Source organism: Medicago truncatula, chromosome 1 (assembly GCF_003473485.1).
Source record: "Medicago truncatula cultivar Jemalong A17 chromosome 1, MtrunA17r5.0-ANR, whole genome shotgun sequence".
Classification (NCBI taxonomy): Eukaryota; Viridiplantae; Streptophyta; class Magnoliopsida; order Fabales; family Fabaceae; genus Medicago; species Medicago truncatula.
This window is the reverse complement of record NC_053042.1, coordinates 48,569,093-48,592,652: the sequence shown is the minus strand read 5'-3', so window position 1 is coordinate 48,592,652 and position 23,560 is coordinate 48,569,093. Positions and strand designations below refer to the sequence as shown.

At 32.6% G+C, this 23,560-nt stretch overlaps 4 protein-coding genes across 4 annotated transcripts; 1 reads left to right on the top strand and 3 right to left on the bottom strand.

The window, feature by feature from the left end:
* Positions 1–648: 648 nt before the first annotated feature.
* Positions 649–2,981, top strand: LOC11428135 (reticulon-like protein B1). The gene is made up of 5 exons (XM_003592125.4): positions 649–1,065; positions 1,701–1,881; positions 2,034–2,175; positions 2,324–2,393; positions 2,534–2,981. The coding sequence occupies exons 1-5, from the start codon at positions 867–869 to the stop codon at positions 2,692–2,694; spliced, it is 753 nt and encodes a 250-aa protein (XP_003592173.1). The 5' UTR covers positions 649–866; the 3' UTR covers positions 2,695–2,981.
* A 965-nt stretch (positions 2,982–3,946) lies between these two features.
* On the bottom strand, positions 3,947–8,318 carry LOC11428134 (F-box protein At5g52880). Its single transcript, XM_013614175.3, has 6 exons — positions 7,998–8,318; positions 7,111–7,265; positions 6,931–7,018; positions 6,542–6,726; positions 5,951–6,210; positions 3,947–4,501 (listed from the first exon to the last, which is right to left on the bottom strand). The coding sequence occupies exons 1-6, from the start codon at positions 8,180–8,182 to the stop codon at positions 4,373–4,375; spliced, it is 1,002 nt and encodes a 333-aa protein (XP_013469629.1). The 5' UTR covers positions 8,183–8,318; the 3' UTR covers positions 3,947–4,372.
* A 1,775-nt stretch (positions 8,319–10,093) lies between these two features.
* LOC11428492 (katanin p60 ATPase-containing subunit A1) lies at positions 10,094–16,705 on the bottom strand. Its single transcript, XM_003592123.4, has 14 exons — positions 16,173–16,705; positions 15,307–15,428; positions 15,126–15,214; positions 15,007–15,042; positions 14,594–14,687; positions 14,065–14,129; positions 13,436–13,932; positions 13,269–13,350; positions 13,065–13,136; positions 12,350–12,915; positions 11,704–11,839; positions 11,553–11,621; positions 11,340–11,471; positions 10,094–10,487 (listed from the first exon to the last, which is right to left on the bottom strand). The coding sequence occupies exons 1-14, from the start codon at positions 16,451–16,453 to the stop codon at positions 10,371–10,373; spliced, it is 2,358 nt and encodes a 785-aa protein (XP_003592171.2). The 5' UTR covers positions 16,454–16,705; the 3' UTR covers positions 10,094–10,370.
* A 2,399-nt stretch (positions 16,706–19,104) lies between these two features.
* On the bottom strand, positions 19,105–23,252 carry LOC11424154 (vacuolar protein sorting-associated protein 4). Its single transcript, XM_039829604.1, has 10 exons — positions 23,215–23,252; positions 22,860–22,923; positions 22,222–22,286; positions 21,604–22,088; positions 21,445–21,526; positions 20,792–21,360; positions 20,162–20,297; positions 19,976–20,073; positions 19,757–19,888; positions 19,105–19,420 (listed from the first exon to the last, which is right to left on the bottom strand). The coding sequence occupies exons 1-9, from the start codon at positions 23,236–23,238 to the stop codon at positions 19,807–19,809; spliced, it is 1,605 nt and encodes a 534-aa protein (XP_039685538.1). The 5' UTR covers positions 23,239–23,252; the 3' UTR covers positions 19,105–19,420; positions 19,757–19,806.
* Between the last annotated feature and the right edge of the window lie 308 nt (positions 23,253–23,560).

Sequence of the window (23,560 nt, the reverse complement as noted above, 5' to 3'; positions counted from 1 at the left end):
TGTTTACACACACTTACAATACCTTGATTTAATTTTGATTCCCAACTAACCAAATCATAAATTTTATCATTCTGTTTATTATTTTTCTTTTCCAAAAATTATGGCTACGTCCAAAATTTAACTTCATTAATGACGTCAATCAATAAATAGTATATAAATAAAATAAGGTATTTTATGTCACGTTTCGACTCCACGTTGATTCTCAAAAAATTTATTAATCTTCTAGTTTTACGTGAAGATTTAATTTTGCATAGATATCTCAACAAATTCTTTCTTTTTATCAAAAAGATTTTGTTTTTTTTTTTTTTTTTTACAAGTTTTCTTCTTCTTTATTTAGCATATATCTCTCTCCACAAACTATATACATTATATTGATATTTATGTTTGACAAGTTTTCTTCTTCTTTTTATTACACATTTTATTCTTGCATTGGAAATTCATCTTACCATTTATATTTATTTTTAAAATATTATTATAATTTTAAAGTTAAATAAATTCAATTTAAATAGTTACATGTGTATTAGTGTAGACAAACTTATTTAATATCTAACCCGAGCAACGCCGGGCTGGGCTCTAAACTAGTATTAGTATATATGTAAAAAAAAAAAATTAGTTTGTAGAAAATTTCCTTGAATAAAATTGTAGGACGTATAGGTGCAATGCAAAGTTTCCTTCCGTTATTCATTCTGACCCAAACTAACTTAGTTCCCGAACTTGCGGCATATACGACTGAACAACACGCCACATATTAAACAAACCGTTGAACAAAACTCGCTCTTCTCTTCTTTCTCTCTCTCTCTCTGCATTGCTGCAACTGAACCCCTATTCTCTTTCTCTCACTCATTCATTTCCATTTTCATCCATCCATGGCTGCAGTGGATACTGAATCGTTCGACGATAAGATTGAAGACAAGTTTCATGGCTCCGATTCCGATTCTTTTTCTGATTCCGAAGACGATCATAACATCAACAACAGGCCACCGATTCCACTCGCTAAATCCAACACTGTTTACCGCCTTTTCGGCCGTGATCGCCCTGTCCACAAGGTCTTAGGTGGTGGAAAACGTACGCCTTAACTTAATTCCTTTCACTAACGCATCTGCATTTGATATTTTGATACTGTATATGAATGTAAGGCTTAGATTGAATTTGGTTAACTTGTGATCGCATCAACGATATCTTGCATGGTTGTTATATTGGAGTATTAATGTACTTATTATATTTGATATTTAGATACTATATATGAATGTTTGGTTTATATTGATATTTAGATACTATATATCAAAAGCTAGGATGGTTTCTTGTTTGCAAAACTCTTGCATAATTTATTTTAGGTTAAACAAAGTATCACTGCTTTTAACCGCATACTACGCCTCTCAATATAACTGAGATCCATTTAAGCCGGAGTGATCTCTCAATTTTTTTTATACATACCTCGTGTTAAATGTTTAAGTGGCTCTAATATCTATCACTTATTCCGCAAACGTATGGTTGTTGCCATAAATTTTTAGTACTGGAAAACAACGAACACCGACACGATAAATTTCTTAAAAGTAGTATTACCTTTCAAATTGGGACTTATTTACCCACTTTCCGTGGAACATTTTGATCCTGATTAATAATATTTATTCATTTATGGTTATAATTAAGTCCATTTTCTCTGTTGCATTATTACATTATGAACAACATTTCCGTTGCAGCTGCGGATATTTTACTATGGAGGAACAAGAAATGCACAGCAATTGCACTTGGTGCTGGCACTGCCTTGTGGGTTTTCTTTGAGTTGATGCAATACAACCTCATAACTCTTGTTTGCCATTTAATGATTTTGGCTCTTGCTGCTCTTTTCTTGTGGTCTAATGCATCTGTCTTTATCCACAAGTAAGTAAGCCTTTCGAAATTCATGTACCTTTTCTTTTTCGACTTTGTTTGGTGTGTGTCCCTCTTTACAATAAGGTCAAAATTGTTATAACTTGTATCCTCAATCTTAATTTATGCATTTTCATGCTGTCTTTGACATTTTTGACAACTAGGTCTCCACTGCAAATTCCACATGTCGTGATTCCTCAGGAATGCGTTTTTGAGGCTGCTTCTGTTTTGAGAATTGAAATTAACCAAGTTTTCGCTATTTTGAGGGAAATTGGAACTGGGAGAGATATCAAGAAGTTTCTTACCGTAAGTTGTTCCGTCTTTCATCCACACACAAAGCTATGCTTTAAGCTTGAATCATATCCATTCATATCAAATTCAATTTTATTTTCCATTTTGCAATGTGATTTAGATAGCCTAGTAGGACTAAGGTGTTTTTTTGTCCTGTTATCAGGTTATTGCTGGATTGTGGTTTATTTCAGTTATTGGGAGCTGCTTCAATTTCTTGACATTGTTTTATATATGTAAGTGTTCATGCTTCAAATTCCATTATTCTTCTCAATGTTGCCTGTGATTTGTTTTATGCTTAAAATATACCTTTTATTTTATTTTATTTTATTTTATGGTATTCTCTTAACAAATGAGTCCATTTGGTGAAATACAGTCTATGTTTCATTGTTTACACTGCCACTGGTGTATGAGAAAAATGAAGACCAGGTTGATGCACTGGCTGAGAAGGCAATGATCGAGATCAAGAAACAGTATGCAGTGCTTGATGCTAAGGTTTTGAGCCAGATACCGATCGCAGGGTTTAAAAAGGATTAGAATAAATTATCTGCAGGATTAGCTGTTTTGTTCAGATGTCAAATTTACAAGTCTTACTGCATCTCCTCTTTCTATTTTGATTAATTGAGTGAAATATAGTTTGAGGAATAAAAGTCTATCTAGTCCCAGATTTGTTTTTAGGTTTATCTTGAATTGTTTATCAGTAGCCTTTAATTAAATGTCAAGGCATCAACATTTTGTTGTATACATTGACTTGATGAACGTGTATTCCATTTCATCTAATGAAGTGCTTGCCAAGTTCAATTTTCTTTTTTCAATTTGTTTAATTTGTGTGTGTTGTGTGTTTATTCTTTGGTCGGGCTATAGCGGAGAGAATATGTATTCATTGTGAGGATACCTTACAATTCATTCAGTTACAATTTCAAAGACACTTTGATTTGTAAATGTAAAATTTCTACCATTTGATCTTTCATACAGTATCAAGCTCACTGTTTGAGGTCCCCAAGTTCCTTCCCTTTAGGAGGCATGGCTTTGCCTCTAATCCCACACTTAAACTTGTTTGAATTTAGGCTTGTTTCATGTTCAAAGCTTGTAATGTATTTTAATAGCAGTTTTAATTTTGATTAGCATATTACCCTCACATACTCCATAAGTCCTATAATGTTCAATTGATCCCTTATGTTGTGCCTTCCTTTTTTTTTGTTGAACAAATGTTGGGACTGCCCTTTAAAACAAGGCTCGTCCTAGTTTTTAATGAACAAATGTTGTGCCATCCTAGTAATTCCTATAAGGTTTAATTAAGTACATGAAGAAATGTGGTTCTTTGTTTATATACTTAATCAATAGAAAATGGATTATGAGTATATGATTCGTGAATTATTTTTTTTTAAGGAATGATGCGTGAATTATGTTAATCCTTCTTTGTTTATATCCTTGATCAATATAAAATAGATTATGATTCGAAACTACAACCTCCGATACTTTTTATTCTTCATTTTTCCAAATTGAGAAACCAAAATACTCCAATTTGTCATCTTTATTTTATGTCACTTTATTGTACTCTTTTTAGTTGTACCATTTTCTGAAAAAACAGTTAAAAGTTTGGACTCTTTTTAGTTGTAACATTTTCTGAAAAACAGTTAAAATACTTTTGATTAATATGATCGAAACAAATTCAATTTTGTGAAACATACATTACAGAAAGATGTATCTGAACATAAAATTACATTACATTAAATTAAGTTTAATAAGTATTCTCTCTCAAAAAAAATAAAGTTTATCAATAAGTATGTTTGCAAACTTAAATCAAAACACACTACATTCACTAAAATTCATAATATACACATATACACTCCCTCTTCCCAATTTTTTGCTTAGCGGAGATATTAAGAGGTGAAGACAAAATAAAAAACATAAAGTGGTTCGAGGGAAGGAACATAAGAGTTGAATAGATAACGGTCTCTGAATTCAATTCCCCCACTAACATTTCTAACAACCAATTCATTAACATATTTGTCATTAAAAAAAAAAAAAACTAGAGAAACAAATGAGTATAGATTTAAACTTCAAAGTTGACAATTATCTAATTCCTGGGACGCCAGAATTGCAATCAGCTCTTTTCGTGGTGAAGGATACCAGCTGGATCAAAAAAATTCCAGGATACCTATAAAATCATACAAGAACATAATGGCCATATATTTGATTCAGTGCCCCCCTATTATTGTTTTAATTGCTTGGGATATGCCCATAACCTAGAAAGTGACCCTCCTTCTGAATCACTGTCGCTGTCGCTGTCTGAGGAATAATATTTCATGGGTAGAGAACCATTCAGAAGATATTCCGCAACCTGAAATTAGGAAACCTTTACGGTCAGTATCAGATATTTAATTCAGGAAATTCTGTTGTGAAAGAGCAAAAGAAAATCAAGACATGATCTATGGAAGAAACTAGTTCCTCCCTACATGACAAACAACTAAAAGTCTATAACCCATGTTTAGTGTTGAGCATCTCTTCAAATAGAATTGTCTCCGGTAGGAGGAGCGGTGAACTGAACACCAAGGATGTATAAATGAACTCCATATTCCCAAGTATGAACTGAACAAATTTTGGGAAGAAGAGGAACTAGTTTCTGCCAATGGGAAGGTTTGCCAGGGATCACCTAAAAAGCTCTATAGCCCATCAAAATTAAAACTGTGCACAATTTCTGAAAAACAAAGTTCAAAACATACTTCGCAATACAACTTGTTCTCATGCAAATCTGTTATAAATATAATCCAAGATAACAAAATTCATACTATATACTTTTACATGAGGTAGAATTCAGACTGCAGCTAATAAAGTACTGCAATACAGGCACAGCTTAAAGATTTGTGTGATGATAATGCTATATATTCAACCCTCTCCCAGAAGACATTATACCACGCTCCCCCATTCCAAGTGCTTGCACCTCAGGGGCGGACCTGGACTTCCAATATCAGTGGGGCAATATTTTTTTTTTCATATGATTGAATAATACAAAATTTAATAAGAAGTTATATTAAAAGTGGTTGTAGCAACCAAAATTACAAAGCAAATGCTCTATTTTCCATTTGTTGAAAATGGGCTCTAGGCATAACTGGAAAAAATTTCTTCATCCTAATTCAATTATACAACAAACAAAATATTAGAGGCAATCAAACCAAAAACCAAAGTACAAGCATCCAAACAGCTATGGTTATCAAAGGAATCAAAAACAATGCTACTGATTTAGACCTGTAATGTAAAACTAGTTGCTATGGTTATCAAAGGAATAAAAAACAATGCGATGGTTATCAAAGGAATCAAAAACAATGCTACTGGTGCAAACTATTCTGGTGCAACAATGATACTGCAATCACTAAAAGTTAAAATCAATTTCAGTAACAAATAAAATCAATGCTAAAGATAAGAGGAGAGGAGATGGCTGACTGACTGAGAGAGAAGAGGAGATGGGATGAGAGAGAGAGAGAGAGGAGAGGAGAGAGACGGCCGATGGCGGTTCAGTGGTGGGTGGTGGTGGACTTCAGGACCGGTGGGTTGTGTGTGTTGCGTGCGTGCAGCAGTCGATTTGGAAAAGAAACGGAAAAGGAAAACGTGTTCTGCTAAGTGAGTGCCGAGAAAACAAACAAAATTGGGCTGGGCTAAAAAAAAAATATTTGGGCCTGAGCTGGTGTGGTTATTGCCACACCCTGCCCTGCTCAGGTCCGCCCCTGTTGCACCTTCCAAAGTAGAAAAAGCTATGATAATATAAAATGGCTAAATAAAATACAAAATATACCTGGAATGATGTTACATGTTCGATATCCAAATTTGGTTTATGATAGAACACTATGGCGTAATTTGATCCATGTAGCCGACCCCACTTAGTGGGATAAGGCTTGGTTGTTGTTGTTGCTGTTGATGTTACAGGTTCGATATCGTGAATTTCAGATATCATTCCTCCATGTACATTTGGGCATCTTGAGTTGTTTAACCAAACTATAGTTTTGCAGCATTCACAGTATCCTCGATTGATTGCTAATTTCCTGGATAGTGCTCCTACACAAAAACAGACCAAATGTGGTGAGAAGAGAAAATATGAATATGCTAGTAGCACACATGTTCTCCATCTGCGTGAGAGGAAGAGTAACTTCTTTCTGCATTAATAGCATTAAAGTTGAACTGACAAAACACATGAAAATCAACATTTCTGGCAGTTTTTGAAGGTGTAGTTAGGATTCCAGAATAAACTTTTATTTCCGATCCCCATGTGCAACAATAGAATTTAAAAATAAATTAATTCCCAACTCATTGAAACATTTGTTGTGAACAGAAAACCATATTAAACCTCATCTTTGACCCGTAAGAAATCAAGATTTGGCAGGCTTACCCGTGTATGCTCCTTTAACAGCTTTTTTCCAGTCGGTGATCATTTTAGTATCCTGGGGTTTCTGTAAAAGCTTATCATTCCTGTCTTCATCTGGTCCCATAGGGCGTTGTTTAGCAGCATCACCATACAGTACAGCATACTGCGACTCCCACAAACAGTTATCATTTGCAGCCATATTCCATGACCTAAATGCAATATCAAGTCAGGCCATCAGATCAATGTCGATAGTTCTATCTAACAATATTCATGACAAAATGTAGTGGCCAATTCAGGGGAAAAAAATGTATGATTAGCACCCACACAGTTTCACGTGGTCAAGAACACATAGGTAGGCCAAAATGATTAGTTGATGAAACATAAATAATTCGCATAAAAAGGGACTGAATTACCTACTGACAATCCCCGCAGAGACCAAAGATCGCATATCTAGTAAACTGAAAATTTGTACAAGAATATCTTCTGGTAGTTGCAATGAACCTGAAATAGATGAAAAAGATACTTCTTAAACATGACTTGTTGTCCTTCTTAAGTAAAATAACACAAATCGAATTTCTTAACTAAAATCTGACCTTTCTCTACCTGGTGAGCTTTAGAGCGTCTTTTATGAGCAATCATTGCCTGCTTAAATTCTGTTACAGCCATATTCTTTTTTTGTTTCGGCAGTGCCGCTTCTACACTCTGAAAGAGTAAATGGACTGCCGAAACAGCGCTCTGAGTCTCCATTCTAGAATTAGAGGGAATCAACAAAAATAATTAGACAAAAGGATCCTCGAAAGACTGCACTTAGATGCTAAATTAGTGCTTGTTTAAATTGATCTTTTGAGTTTATCTATAACTAACACAAACACTTGTGAGACTGTTTGGGAGAGAGATTATGGTAACAGTTTACGACATGTCCATAAGTTTTTTCAGCTTATTTCCACAACCTCTTCAGGATAGATTATGAAAACAACTTATAACTTATTTGAAAACAGTGACTTTATTTTATCTTTTGCTATAAAAATAAGCTATACATACGCAATTATATGATAAGCGATTATGTTATAAGTTCTTAATTAAGTTGTATATCCTAACAAGGCCTTAGTATCAAATTAACATTGATTAAAATTTGTCAGAGACATTTGTTTCCACTAAGAAAATACATAAATCACATTTCATGGTTTCATCTATAGCATAGTCAATAAAAAGCATAAACCTTCCATTGGCACATGAAAATTATCCTATATGGTTGCAGCTAAACAATGGTAAATGATTCATATCTGCTGCGCTAGGGTATATGCTTATTTATCTCAAGCTAACAATGATAACATAATCAACAAAATATCTAAAAGGGAAAAAAAATTACATAATCCAAGCTTCAAGAAAACATAAATTCATATTATTTGTATTATGAATGAAACCATAATAATATGTTTAAATTGAATAAATATATAGAAAAATTGGAGAAAGAACGTACTGTGGGAGGAGACGGAAGGCGGAGAGAGTATCTTGGAAGATTATGGTTTGCAAATTTTTGGGGAATTTATGAAAAGCTTCTCTGAGAATGAAGCTTAGTTCTTTGCAGGCAATTGGGTATCTATAGCTTTTAGGAAGAGACTCTGTTAGGGAAAGTTTTTGGTATCTCTCTAATGGAGTTGACATTATTCTCAATTGAATTGAATTGGTGTTGAGGTAGAAGACGATCAAACAACAACGTTGAGAGAGAGAGAGAGAGAGAGAGAGAGAGGGTTCTAGCTATGGATTTGTATCGGTTGAATTATTACCGGTAAATGTTCCGCGATGCATATGAATTTTTTTTTTCTTCACCACAAACCCAAATAAAAATATTTGGACAAAAATATAAATAAAAAAGTTAAATAAAATAAAATGCTGTTTTTTTTTAATAGCAAAAATAAAATGATGTTAATTGATGTAATTAAATTTGCGGGTTAAATCAGTTGGCAGAGACATTGCATATAATATATGCATGTACGAAGGTTCGAACCTCATACATTCAACTTAATCTTTTTTAAAAGAGAATTTATAACCATTAGACTACTTGATCAAAATAAATAAATAAGTAGTCGTCGATTCATAAGTCATATACTTCCTTCGATCATATTTATAAGAGAAAATTGATTTTTTAGATTCATTGAGTAATTGATGTATCTAATCTAGAATATAGACCAAATACATCATTTATACAATGAATAAAAAAAGTCAAATGTTTCTTATAAATAGGACCGGAGGAAATACTTCACAATACAACTTGAAAAAAAAATCTTGAAATTACAAGTTTGATCGTTGTGACCCGAGGATTTGAATCATTGTCTTTCCAGATTGTGTGTGTAAGTTTTAGGTAGCACTTGGGTGACATTGTGATTAGTGACATTAGTGACATTGAACAACCACAATGGTACAAGTGGCTTTCTTCTTTCTCTTTCACAAAGTTTTTTAATTTTTTGTACACTTGTGACATTCTGGTTGGTCAATGTCACTAACCACAATGTCACCCAAGTGTTATCCGTAAGTTTTAACAGTTACCCACTTTGTTTCAGAATGAGTGTCACTTCAGAGAAAAAAAATTATTACAAAATGAATGTCATTTTTTATTTCCAATAAAATATTAATCACATCTTTCCAATTGTACCCTTATATACACCGTTCCCAAAACATTATTTTTACTTTGCATTTATGATAGTGGTAAAGAAACCAACAGTTGATAGGATAATTTGGTAAAATTGTTATTCTCTTTATTCTAATCATTGCATTTCTTAATATGTGTGTAAAAATCTTAAACGACGTTCATTTTGAAACTGAGGAAGTATTTGTCATTTTATCTTTATATATATATATATATATATATATATATATATATATATATATAAATAGTTAGTCAACCTCCAATGATTTTAGACCTACCATTCAAAAAGGACCTCGTAATCCAAGTACTTCATTCGCTCTCTATTATAAGATAAAATTTACTTTGTAGATTCATTCAGTAAATAATTTATATAGATTAAATACATTATTTATAATCTACAAAAAAAAAAAACATCATTTATTGAATTAACCTAAAAGTAAACCTTATATTTATAATAAAAACCGACGTAGTATATATTTTATTGAATTAACTTAAAGTAAACCTTATCTTATAATAAAGACCGACGTTGTTTAGACCCTCAAAATTCAAAATTTCATTGTTTAGACCCATTTTTCATTTATTTTTTTAATTATTCATATTCTCAGAAAAATCTGAAAAAATTTGCACTGGTTTTATTTGATTTTTAGAATTTTTTGGTGGTATTTTTATATTTTTATGATTTTATTTGACAGATTTTTAGCATTTTTTACTTAGTTTTTTCGTTGTTTTTAAAAGCAAAACTCAATACTGCTGAAATGTGAGAGATTCTGATGACTGATTATACATAAGAATTGTCCGGATTATAAAATCCGAAATAGTAAACATGATTCCGGATTATGAAATCCGAAAACCTCAACGGCATTTTTGAAAAAGACACAGGGCGCGTGAGAATCTATAGGGTGGGAAAAGTAATACTCTGATATTTAATGTTTGAGAATGCGAGATTCATATCTAATCCATATACTTGAGAATGTGATTCATATCTAATCCATATACCTATGATAAAGGGTTTACATAAACTCGAGACTCTCCCAAACATGGTGCATGATGAGGTTACACATTCCTTGGGATTAATAAATCTATTCACATTCAAAAATCTATCATGCCTTGAGTTCAATATCTCTCTACTGAATGATTAGTGCCTTATAATATATACATCCTTTGGACAAATATTGATGTGTCCATATTAAAATTGGCTTCCACAATCTAAAAGAAATAACTGAGCTGCTCCTCTTTCTTCCTTGAACCTCCTTCTCCATACAAATCATTCCATTCCTTCAACCTGGTCATTATTGATCCTTCTGCAGCAAAACTTGCAGTCACCTGTATTTACACATGCATCCATCAATTTCTATGCCTAAAAATAATTATTCAACTGGAAGAAGACAAGGCATTCGTTCTTACAAATGGGCGACATTGTTAAACAATTAAGCTTAAAAACCTCAACATAATAATGTATAATTTGATCATTAAAATTTCTTACAAAAAAAAAGAGGGCTGAAAAAGTGTCCTTCTTATCAGATAGCAATGGATTGAGACAGGATATGAATATGATGGCTTACTTATCCTATCTCTCTTATTTTGACCATCAAACAGGCCCTAAGTGTATTCCTAGAGAGGCACAAGGTAGGAAATAAACCATGGTGCAATATTCATTGATAAATGGAAGGTAGGGTTAATTGAAAGTTGAAACTCCTGGAATAACTTATGAAAGCTAATGCTCATAACTGCTAACTTTTGCTACCAAATGCCAGATATCTATTCCCGAGTCACCTTTAAGAAATAAGAATTCCTCAATAGTAATGAAGTTTGTCTTTAATATTTTACCAGACAGTACAAGGCAAGGCACCCAAATCACGTACTAATGCCTTGTATGGATAAACAACTTAATTAAATGCTTATAGTATAAGCGCTCATCAAAAAATTACTTAAGTAGAAGTTATTTCTATAACAAAAGATAAGATAAAGTCAAACTATTTTCATATAAGCTATAATCTATCTTGAAGAGCTTATGGAAATAGGCAGAAAACAGCATATGGATGCCATAAGTAGTTTCTATAAGTTCTCGCAAACGGTCTCACAATTGCTCATGCCAGTCGATAAACTCAAATAAGCCAATAGAAACAAGCCCCAACTCTACAGCAATTGAAGTGAACAGGTTATAGTCCAACGCACCTTATTCTTTGCCTCTCTCATGTCCTCCATGTTTAAAGGCCTGAGGGCAATCACTTGATCTTCTTTATCTTCTTCGGTAGCAATGGAAGCTTCTTCTAAGATTTCAACTTCTGTCACCTTTTTCTTCTTTGTCTAAAATAAATGGTAATTACTTAGCTTTGCAGAAAATGACCATTTTAACAATCGCATTATTAGAAGTGATAAAGCAACTACCATTTCTTTTTCCTTCTCCTGTTGTATTAGCTCCTTAAGGGGGCGATATGCTGCAGTCATGCACAAGTTCTGTTTACAGAAATTAATGTCAATAGATTATCACCACCAACAAGTAGGGAACTAGAAATTGAGAAAGATCAATAAAATTAACCTTAAGATCACTTCCGCTATATCCTTCTGTCATAGTTGAAAGCTCTTCGAAGTTCATATTTTCAGATTTTTCCTTAGCTAGAATAGTTTTCAAGATTGTTTCCCTGTTATCAGCAGACGGAAGACCAACCATGATCCTACTCAAAATTGCCATGAACACAAATGTCAATCACAGATCTCAAAAACAACAGTCTGCATCATATCATGAAATCAAACCGTGTAACAATAGGCCTAAGAGATGCTTCGTTCAGTGCTAAAGATTAAGGAGCTGTTATTCTTGCACAGTTTTTTTATAGGTAAATGTTCGTAAATTAGTGGATAATGTTAGTTTCCAGGATTTGGACCCTGAAACTTCTGGTCAGTTTCTAGAGATCTTATACTTGAACAGTAAACTGCACAAAGTTCATTTATCTAAAGCTAGAATCAATCTAGTGAACAATTTAATCATATTTTCAAAGGTTAAATTGTAGACCTTTACTTCAGAAAAAATCGACCAAATCTATGTTTATGAAAAGCTTTTGTTTCTTATGAGAACCTAACCAATCACTGAATATCATGAAAGTAATGAATGTTTGTCCTTGTTCAAATGATTGCAATTGAGCAGAAGCAACAGATGATCATGATTCAGGACAAATGTGTGGTTCTACCTGCGCTGAAACCGTCTGATAATTGCTTCATCAAGGTCAAATGGCATGTTGGTTGCAGCAAGAACAGTAATTTTCTCATCAGGTTTTGACAATAGTCCATCCCAACGGGACATGAATTCATTTTTGACCCTTCTCATTGAGCTGTGCTCACGAGTGCTAGACCGTTGCCCAAGCATGCTATCAACTTCGTCAATGAAAATAATAGTTGGAGCAACCTTCGCCGCAAGCGAAAATAGAGCTCGGACGTTCTTTTCAGATTGTCCTTGCCACATCGAAGTGATGGTGGATGGAGAGACATTGATGAAACTTGCTCCAGCTTCATTTGCAATTGCCTTGGCAAGCATTGTCTTTCCTGTACCAGGAGGTCCAAAAAGCAATACACCTTTACATGGCTTCAGAACCCCATCACCTTTGAATAGATCTGGTCTTCTAAGGGGAAGCATAACCGCTTCTTGAAGTGATTCTTTAACATCATCCAAAGCACCAATATCTGAAAAAGTCACCTTTATCTCGTTTGCAGGGATAAGCTCTTGTCTTATGCATTCCTCAAAGGCATTGTCAGGACTCTGCAAGCATGCATAAATTAGCAGCAATGCAAAACAAACGGAAACAAGTTAAACATAAAAGCTGAACTTATATATCATGAACTGCATATTTTTTGTAGCATAAAAAAATATTATATATATTTGGTTATATAATTAGAAACTGATCATACATCTGATTTTGCAGAAGCTTTAATATCTCCGTCTTTCTTTGACTCTTTTGGTTTTTCTTTCCTGCTATCATCCTGACAATAAAGAAAACAAAAAAAATATAGTTTTCTCAATTAGTTAAGTAAGTCCTCAACTATCACGCTTTTTCTACTTGGATTATTCATCTAATGAATCATTATGCTCTGTCTGAAAAATGGTTGACAAACCCTTTTTGATTCTTTTTTAGTCTTCTTGTTATCCTTCTCGCTACTTTCACCCTCCTGGAACAGACTCAGTACATGGCGCAAACTGCATATGTCCATATATCCAATCTTAGTAACCAGAAAAACTTCTCTTATTGAATTGCATAAACAGTCATTCCAAAGACCTTTACCTCTTGGCCGATATAATTAGGATTCCATTTCGATACTTTGGATTTTTGGCATCCTTCAAGTGATGAAAAATTGCAGATGCCACAACCTCTTCGGTCTGATTACTGAGTATTGTCATGTCGTTATGGTCAACTGTATCCAAGTCATCACAATAAAGGTCATTTGCTGCAAGCACTTCAGCAATGTGGGTGGTGTAGTCTTTCAAGTGAGTCTTTTTCATGGCCTTTTTTAGTTGGCTTTTCCAGATTTTGAGATGAGTCTCATCTTGAGGTGGTGTGATCTCTATGTTGTAAGGGAATAACATAGTGAGTTTTTCATTGACTTTGGTACAGTTATATTTTAAATCATAAGGCCGGGAACCGAGTATCAACACTGATCCTGAAAGTTTATTTAATGTCTTTTGGAACAATCTGTACATCCTTGGTGATCCAAGAAAGACCTTCTCAACATTCTTGATGTATAAAATAACAGAACCAGCTTCTGATATAGAAACCAAGACCTGTAAAAATTGTGATAGATTTTCTTGTTAAAACTGTACTTGTGACAAATATATCCTAACAACATAGGATTTAGTTATATTTGATATATTGCAAATTTGAGATTTCAGAAGCTTTCAGTGATATATAATCACCTTGTAGAGTGAATGTAGGAAAAGCTTTTCATCAAAAAAGTAGCAGCTTGTGGAGTTTGAAGGAGCTGAAAACAAAAGCTAAAGTAGTAAGCATGTTATTGTGAAAGGTCAGTCCTCATTATAATATCATGCACAAGAAGATCATCTTAAGAACTTGAATGTTAATATACAGGATCTGTTCAATACAAGTATAAAATTGCTAAGAGAATCTTACTGACAGGATCTAGTTACACTATTCAAGTTCAATTAAGTAATAAATTAAATTACATATCAAACGTATTATGTTATCAACAAGCATACAAAGTACACAACAGAATTAACCAAAATGATAAAATCAGTCAATGGGAATGTTGAGTAGGCCTAACAACTTGCATTAGAAGCTACCTTAAAGTTCTAAACATAAATATAATGTGTATATATTGCTAAATCATTCATTATTTTGAAGTCATGAATGAATAAACTCTAACAAGTAATTACGAAAACAAGAAATATCATGTTCAGAAACTTTAAGTGCTACTTCCTTTAGTACCTCTAATCGCGCCTTTTGAAGGGAGGATTGACAGGGAAACAAATAAACCAGACACAAACTCCCGAGTCGCCTCAAAGATGGACCTTTTAAAATACTACTATAAGAAAAAAGTTAGAAAAATTTCACTATGGACCAAAAATTATTAAATTTTAGCATGTTCTTTGCGATAATAATTATGAAATTAGGTAATCTAACAATTGTGCACTTCAGGGTAGGAAAGTGAAGAATGACACAAAGAAAAAACAATTCACCACATTAAATGATCAGTATAATCTCTAATTCAGTTAATAAATTCTAAATATACATTCAGGGAACAATAAAGTCAGAAAAAATATTTAATATGGAGTAAAAAGAGAAGTATCTTCAGTTATTAATGCAAAGCTGAAGTGAAATGTGGAACAGACAAAACTTACTGGTTCTTTTCTAGGACATCCGTATTTTCCCTGCATCTGTCGAAGCGAAAACATGAAAGGTATCATAACATATACAACACAAATCAAAGCAAGTAAAGTGATAAGATGTAAATAACTACCTTCAAAGAAAAGTGAGCAATATCTAGAGACAGCAACTTCGATTCAAAGCAATGTGCTAAAGCTCCGGCAAGCTTATGATGATAATGTTCTTCAAAAATTAAAATATCATTAAAGCTAGTTATATGATTTGAAAACCAAAATAATTTTCGCATGAGAAGACAAGATTTGGACGAAATATACCTGCATGTCCAGAAAGCAAAATAGCCCGTCTTACTGGCGAAAGGTTCCTGGTGTGCTTGGATAAGTCATGTTGTCTTAAATGAAAATATCCAGCACTTGTCAACAAAATTTTGTTTTTTTCACTGTCATTTCAATCATCATATTGAAACATAAGATGGGGGGTTAAATTTAATCAGGGGGAAGAAGAAGGTTATTCTTGGCAAATGTGATAGCATACCTACTGGCATAAATTCTTCTAAGGCTAAACCAATTCCACATGTGATAGGACTTGAGAATCAAATATATCTCAAAGCTAAAAGATTGTCCATAGTTCATGAAACTAGTCAACTACAATACTAGAAACTCAATATAACACCAAGCATGCCGACTAAGGGCCTGTTTGGATAAACAGTTTGTTTGCAGCATATAACATTAACACTTATCATGATAAGCACTTAGGTATAAGCTTGCATAAACTATATTTATAGCAAAAGATAAAAAGTTAAATTGTTTTTGTATATGCTATATAAGTTGTTTTTAATAAACTATATTGCAAAACTTATGAAAATTGTCATAAGCTATTTTTCATAAATTCTCCCAAACAGTCTCTCAAAACTTATGCTAGTAGGTATGCTATAAGTGATTGGATCGTATAAAACAACAAATATGGCAAAAAGATTATCATATTTTGTGCGCATTTAGATGAACAACTTATTTGAATATTCAAGATAACTTATGAAAATAACTTATAACATACTGAAAAGCGCGGTTTCAGCTTATTTCAAGGAGCTTTTCACAATCAAGAAGGATACAACTTAAGTAATAACATAACACAACAAATTTAAAGTGTAATTATTCAAAGATTCATTGATATTACATTACAATACCTCAAGTAATAAGGAAAGTCATCAAATGTAACTTTACTATCCTTTCCATCAATGACTAGTTTCTTGAGTCCCTTCACAATTTGATTCTCAGAAATATGATTAGACTCATCAGAATCACCTCCAAAACCAAACCATATTCCAAGTCCTACAATCAACCCAATCACAACACTAAATACTGATAACAAAACATCTTTCTCACCAACCCATGTTCCTACTCCTACACCTAATCCAATCCCAACACCTAATGCTGCTAACAACAAAACATGCTTTTGTTCCATCATCACAACGTTTTCCTCTTATATGCAAGAAAAAGGAACGAAAAAACCCCAATTTGTTGAACGATGAAAAGATTGTTCCTTTTACACACTGGTGATCGATTCTCTCAAAAGGGTATCAGGATTATTGAATTGGTGGAAAGGTGATGAAGGTTTCATAAAGTTTGCAAGAAACAGAGAACAAGACCAAAAAAAACTTTGTTACGATGATGGAGACTTCCCGGGAACAAAATCAACACTATTTTGTTATAAAGTTTGTTTATTTATTATTAAATACTCTCGAAATGAATACTCTCTTGTCCCTCTTTTATTAGTAAGATGTTTAAATTTAAATCGATTTAAAATAAAACTATAAACCTATTTAAAAAAACTAAAACTTGCACAAAAACTCAAAAAATATTGAGTGTATTTTGATGTTCATTTATAAAAAATTGATAGGATCGAATTAAATTATGGTTTGTTTTTTTTTTTTTTTAAATTGAATCAAAACAAAATATATATTTTAATAATTTATTTATTTATTATTAGTATGTTATATTTTAATAATATTCCCTCAATTTTGTTTTATTAATCTATATTAATTGGTTTCTAAATCTATTTTAATTCTGTTAATTCTTTTCATTTAAGATATTTTTCATTATTTCATATGTTTCAACGATAATCAATTATTATTGTCATTTCTTAATATTAATTTTTAATATACCATATGTTATATTTTTCAGTAAATATATTATTTTACTTTGTTTTTATGATATTAATATTAACAAAAAATATTATAAATTATAATTTGGATATCTATAAAACGATTCAAATTAAATCACATTAATTTGAATTAGATTAGATCGATTTTTTTTATTAATCATCGACCAATGAATTGAACTGTGCCTTACTTTATCTTTGGATTGAATGAATTTCTCTGAAAATCAAGCTAAAATGCACCGTGAACACTTCTACTCTTTCAAAAATATAACTTTTTGTTTTTCTATTGAATTTTTTTTAGATAAATTAGAAACCTAATGCAAAGTTAGCTTAATTCAAAAATTTAAGGTGAACACTCTGGTCCAAGACTCCTACTTTTAGAATTTAAAAGATATATATCCATCAAACTATCATTCATACTTTGCTTTCGAGGTATCATTCAGTCAGAACGGCCCTTTGTGTAGCAGGTTGCGGCCATGTTGAAACGGCTGAGCACTTGTTTCTTCCGTGTTCATATTTTGTTTTTTTATGGCAGCAAGTGCACCTTTGGATTGGTTTTGCAGGGGCGGATACTAATAATGTTGCAGATCATTTGATGCAGTTTACTTATATGACAGGTGTTGGTAAAGCTAAGCGTTCGTTTCTACAACTAATTTGGCTCCTTTGTACTTTGGTTTTGTGGAACGAACGCAACAACCGTATGTTTAATAATATTGTAACCGATGTCTCAGGTTGCTAGAAAAGATTAAGTCGTTATCTTTAGTGTGGCTGAAAGCTATAAAAGTCATGTTTGTTTTTGGTACTCAGATGTGGTGGTCAAGTCCTTTGGCTTGCTTGGGCTTAGACTAATCACCCTGTTTTCTTTGCTCTTTTTGACTTTGTTACCGACTCTCATTGTATTTTAATAGTGGTCTTCTAGGTACACCTTGTGCTTGGAAGCTGCTATTGGTGTTGGTATTTAATTCCATTTTAGCTTGTTCAAAACGAAACAATCATTCATGTCATATTTTTATATTAATTCAAATTTTAAATAAATTTTGCTTATGAGATAGATCAATACCCTTAAAATTTAGATCACTTAAGAATTTACCAAAAATTAAACATGATTGTGAAAACCGATGATGGGAGTATTATTATTATTTTTGGGTAAATAGGAGTATCAATTTAATCCCCGATATATTAATTTATTTAAAGTGAAAACCAATGATGTTTTTTTTTTTGGTGAACTTACCCATGTTACTATCTTACTTGTGAAAACCAATGACCGGGTATTAGACCATCCTCAATGGTTTATTAGATCATTCAACATCCATTTTTTCAATTCTCAACATTTCAAATCATTTTCTCTCTTTTATTCAACACTCATTCAACTTTTACCCTCTCCAATGGTTTTTCATTCAACACTCTACCCCACCATTTTTTATTTTTTATTTTTTATTCTTATTTAATTTTTGTTTTTATAATTACATAAAATTATCGATTATAATTAAATTAAAATAATACACTTAACTATTTTTTTATTATTTTTGGAAAAATAAAATTTTGTAAAATAATTTATTTTTATTTTCTTAATTTAAAATGCAAGTACAACAAACTAAGCACGCGGCACACAAATAACTTAAAATGCAATAAAAAAAACTAAGCATACATCACACAAGTAAAAGCTTTACCATGTTTTTTTTTTTTTTTTTGAAGGAAAAGCTTTACCATGTTAATTAGCCATATCTTTTTTGTTTTATTTTATATTTATAAATAATTCAATCACTAGTTATAAAGTAATTCAATCACTAGTTAATAAAAACTATAAATTTATTTTATTTTATATTTACCATGTTCCCTTCGTCGTAATACTCCAAAAAAAAAAAATCCATGATTAGTTTTTAACCTTGTAGCTTGGTTTTGGTTTTATCTTTCTTCCGGAGTGCTCTTTTATGCTGTATCTTTTGGTGGGTTAGTAAAAAAAAAAAAAAAACATTGTGTTCAGTTTAAAAGCCGCTGACTTGGCTGTCCAATGGAACCATAAAATCAGTTTTAAAAAAATTAATGTCTAAGCATGTGATTTAGAAATATTAATCATATCTAAAATGTTTACCATTTACTCCTACTTTCTTTGAGTTCAATATTGACATGTCCATATTAGAACTATTTTTCTACAATCTAAATGAAATAACTGAGCTGCTCCTCTTTCTTCCTTGAACCTCCTTCTCCATACAAATTATTCCATTGCTCCAGCATTTTCATATTTGATCCTTCTGTAGCATAACTTGCAGCCACCTGTATTTATTTACACATGCATCTATTAGATTAATTTAATGCATATCTTGAAATTTAGGTATCAAGTATATTCCTACAAAGTCTCGAGGTAAGAAATATAAGTGCTTATGTATAAGCTATTTCAGTTGCAAAAGATAAGATAAAGTCAAGCTGTTTTCATATAAGCTATAATATGTCTTGAAAACAACTTACGGGCATGTCATAAGTTGTTTCTATAAGTTCTTCCAAACAATCTTACAAGTGCTTATACTAGTAAATAAGCTCAAATTAGCTTAATATAAACAAGCCCCTAACGTTACAGCAAATGACATGAATAGTGTTTAAAGTCAAATATACCTTTTCCTTTGCCTGTCTCATGTCTTCCATGTTTAGAGGCCTGAGGGCAATCACTTGATCACTTTTTTCTTCATCTCCAGTATTGGAAACATCTTCTGATTTTTCAACTTCTGCCTCCTTTTTCTTCTTTTTCTGAAATAAGTGGTGGTTAATGTTATTACTTAGCTTTACAGTGCACATGAACACTATACATTTGATGGAGATCATTTTAACAATCACATTATTATATGTAATAGTTTAGCATCTACCATTTCTTTTTCCTTCTCCTGTTGCATTAGCTCCTTAATGGGGCGATAGGCTGCAGTGGTGCACAAGTTCTGTTTACAGAAATTAATGTCAAGAGATCATTATCACGACAAACCAGAAGCAGGGAATATGAAAAAGAGAATGACAAACAAACTGAACCTTAAGGTCGCTTCCACTATATCCTTCTGTCATAGTTGAAAGCTCTTTGAAGTCTATATCTTCGTGTTTTTCCTTAGCTAGAAGAGTTTTCAAGATCGTTTCCCTCTTCTCAGCAGACGGAAGACCAACCATTATCCTGCTCAAAATTGCCATGAACAGAAATGTCATCCACAGATTTCAAAAACGAGAGTCTGCATCATACCGTGAAACCAAACCATGCAATCATACGCTTGCAAGATGCTTCAAAATTAAGGAGTTGCTATTCTTGCACGGATTTTTATAGGCAAATGTTAGCATGTTAATAAATTAGTTTTCAAGATTGAACCATGGACATTCTGGTGAGTTTCTAGAGTTATTATTGCAGCACAGTTAACAGCACAAGATTTATTTATCTAAAGGTAAATTCAATATAGTTAACAATCTAATCATACTTTTATAGGTTAAATTTTAGACCTTACTACAAAATTTAACCAAATCTAGGTTTAACAGAAACATTTTTTATTCTTGTGAAAACCTAACTAATCACTAAAAATGATGAAGATAATGAATGGTTGTCCTTGTTCAAATGTTGCAATTGAGCAGAAGCAACATATGATCATGGTTCATGAGAAATATGTGATTTTATTCTACCTGCGCTGGAAGCGTCTTATAATTGCTTCATCAAGGCCAAATGGCATGTTGGTTGCAGCAAGAACAGTAACTTTCTCGACAGGTTTTGACAATAGTCCATCCCAGTGGGACATGAATTCATTTTTAATCCTTCTCATTGTCTTGTCATCATTGTCAGACCGCTTCCCAAGCAAGCTATCAACTTCATCAATGAAAATAATAGTTGGGGAAACCTTTGCTGCTAGTGAAAACAAAGCTCGGACGTTCTTTTCACCGTTTCCAAACCAACATGAAGAGATTGTGGATGCAGAGACATTGATGAAACTTGCTCCAGCTTCATTTGCAATTGCCTTTGCGAGCATTGTCTTTCCTGTACCAGGAGGTCCAAAAAGTAATACACCTTTACATGGCTTCAGAACCCCATCCCCTTTGAATATATCTGGTCTTCTAAGGGGAAGCATAACTGCTTCTTGAAGTGATTCTTTAACGTCATCCAATGCACCAATATCTGAAAAAGTCACCCCTATCTCGTTTGCAGAGATAAGCTCTCGTCTTATGTTCTTCTCAAAGGCATTGTCAGGAGGAACTTCCTGCAAGTATGCATAAATAAGCCGCAATGCAAAACAAACAGAAATGAGTTAAACATAAAAGATGAAATTATATATTTGACAAACCTTCTTTGATTCTTTTGTAGTCTTCTTATTATCATTATCGCTACTTTCACCCTTCTGGAACACGCTCAATACATGGCACAAACTGCATATGTCCAGTATTAGTAACCAAAAAAACTTTTCTTTAATTAATTACACAAACAACCATTGCCAAGACTTTACCTCTCGGCTGATATAACTAGTTTTCCGTTTCGGTACTCTGGATTTTTGTTATCCATCAATTGATAAAACACTGCAGATGCGGCAATCTCTTTGATGTGATTACTTAGTAGCATAGTGTCAGAATGACCGATAGTATTCAAGTCATCACAACCAATGTTATTCTCTGCAAGCACTTGAGAAATGTGTTTCAACTGAGTCTTTGTCATGGCCTCTTCTAGTTGGACTTTCCAAATTTTGAGACGAGACTCATCTTGAGGCGGTTTGATCTCAATGTTGCAAGGGAATAACATAGTGAGTTTTTCATCAACTTCTACACATTTATCTTCGGAATCATAAATCCGGGAACCAAGTATCAAAACTGACCCTGAAAGTTTATTTAATAGCTCATGGAACAAATTGTACATCCTAGGATATTGTCGAAAGTCATTCTCAACATTCTTGATGTATAAGATAACAGAATCAGTTTCCAATATAGAAAGCAAGACCTGAAAAAAAATTACAATTGTGTTGCTTGTTAAAATTTAAATTGAACAATGTCACCGCAATTTCGTCAACTATAATGTTTTCTTTGATTCAAAAAAAATTTAAGCTTTGAAAAGCCTTCAGTGATATAATCACCTTGTAGAGTGAATCTAGGAGACGCTTTTCATCAAAACAGACACGGCTTGTGCACGTCATAGGAGCTGAAACAAAAAACAAAACAAAAGCAGTAAGCATATTGTGGAAGGTTGTTGTAACATCATGCACTAGCAACGATAAAATAAAGCATCACGTCCCTAGCCTAGAAAATTTATGGACTTAACACAAGAAGATCATCTTAAAAGAAAGAAAAAAATAGAGGCATTCTAAGTAATGAAAACAATTTCGCTTCAAGTATGGCCTGCATCTGATGGACCACATTGGCTAGTAGAATTCATATTTGATGCAGTAGAGACATTCTTATGACGCTTTGGAGGATTATTGGAATTTTCAAATGAACTACTTTGTCTTTGTAGAGTAGCACTTAGATAAAGGCCAAAACTCCAAGATGTCAATCAATACAAATAATTTAAGAAACAATAGAGATGTAATAATGATCTTTCAGAATGTAAGACTATGATCACTAACAGAGGTATAAAAACTGAATACCGTTACCTAAACTCAAAGCCACAGATACATTGTCAAATCATTCACTATTTTGAAGTCATTTACGAATAAACTCCAAAAGGAGTACTTATAAAACAAGAAATATCATGTTCAGAATCTTCCTTTAGTACCTCTAATTATGCCTTTTGAAGAGAGGATTGACCGGGAACCAAATAAACCAGATGCAGACGCGCACTGCAAAGTCACATCAAATATGAACCTTTTTAAATACTAGTGTATAACAAGTTAGAAAAATTTCACTATGAGCCAACAATTATTAAAAGTTAGTAGGTTCTTTCCAAAAGTAATTGTGAAAAAAAAATTCACATTAATGGTTAGTATCATCTCTAATTCAACCGACAAATTCAAATTATACATTCATGGAACAATAAAGTCAGAAAAAATATGTTAATATAGAGTAAAAAGAGAAGTATCTTCAGTTCATAATGTGGAGCAGAAACTAAATGTGTAGCAGACGAAACTTACTGGACATCCGTGTTTGAGTTGCATCTGTACAAGGAAAACATGAAAGTTATGATTGCATATATAACACAAAAACCAGAGAAAGTAAAGTAAAAAAGATGTTAAAAAGCTACCTTCCAAGTGAAGTTATAAATATCTAGAATCAGTAGCTTTGATTCAAAGTAATGTGCTAAAGCTTTGGCAAGATTTTCCTGATAAAATTCTTCAAAAACTGAAATATCACTAGTATTAGTTGTATGATTTGAAAACCAAAATAATGTTTGCATGACAAGACAAAACTTGTACATAACAATATACCTGCAGGTCCAGAAAGCAAAATAGCCCGGCTTACTGGCGAAAGGTTCTTTGT

Bases quoted from the DNA above. Each gene is read 5' to 3' on its own strand.
- LOC11428492 (XM_003592123.4), bottom strand. From the start codon at position 16,453: ATGATGGAACAAAAGCATGTTTTGTTGTTAGCAGCATTAGGTGTTGGG. The intron at 14,688-15,006 runs GTAAGTTTTGTC...TTCTTATAGTAG, and splicing joins GATGTCCTAGAAAAGAACCA to TATTTTAAAAGGTCCATCTT. The intron at 13,351-13,435 runs GTAAAGGTCTTT...GGACATATGCAG, and splicing joins CTAATTATATCGGCCAAGAG to TTTGCGCCATGTACTGAGTC.
- LOC11428135 (XM_003592125.4), top strand. From the start codon at position 867: ATGGCTGCAGTGGATACTGAATCGTTCGACGATAAGATTGAAGACAAG. The intron at 1,066-1,700 runs GTACGCCTTAAC...TTTCCGTTGCAG, and splicing joins GGTCTTAGGTGGTGGAAAAC to CTGCGGATATTTTACTATGG. The intron at 2,394-2,533 runs GTAAGTGTTCAT...GGTGAAATACAG, and splicing joins CTTGACATTGTTTTATATAT to TCTATGTTTCATTGTTTACA.
- LOC11424154 (XM_039829604.1), bottom strand. From the start codon at position 23,238: ATGCAACTCAAACACGGATGTCCA. The intron at 21,361-21,444 runs GTTTGTCAAATA...GCATACTTGCAG, and splicing joins CTACAAAAGAATCAAAGAAG to GAAGTTCCTCCTGACAATGC. The intron at 20,074-20,161 runs GTTCAGTTTGTT...TTCTGTAAACAG, and splicing joins ATAGTGGAAGCGACCTTAAG to AACTTGTGCACCACTGCAGC.
- LOC11428134 (XM_013614175.3), bottom strand. From the start codon at position 8,182: ATGTCAACTCCATTAGAGAGATACCAAAAACTTTCCCTAACAGAGTCT. The intron at 7,266-7,997 runs GTACGTTCTTTC...CTCTAATTCTAG, and splicing joins GCCTTCCGTCTCCTCCCACA to AATGGAGACTCAGAGCGCTG. The intron at 4,502-5,950 runs GTATATTTTGTA...TCCTAATTTCAG, and splicing joins AACATGTAACATCATTCCAG to GTTGCGGAATATCTTCTGAA.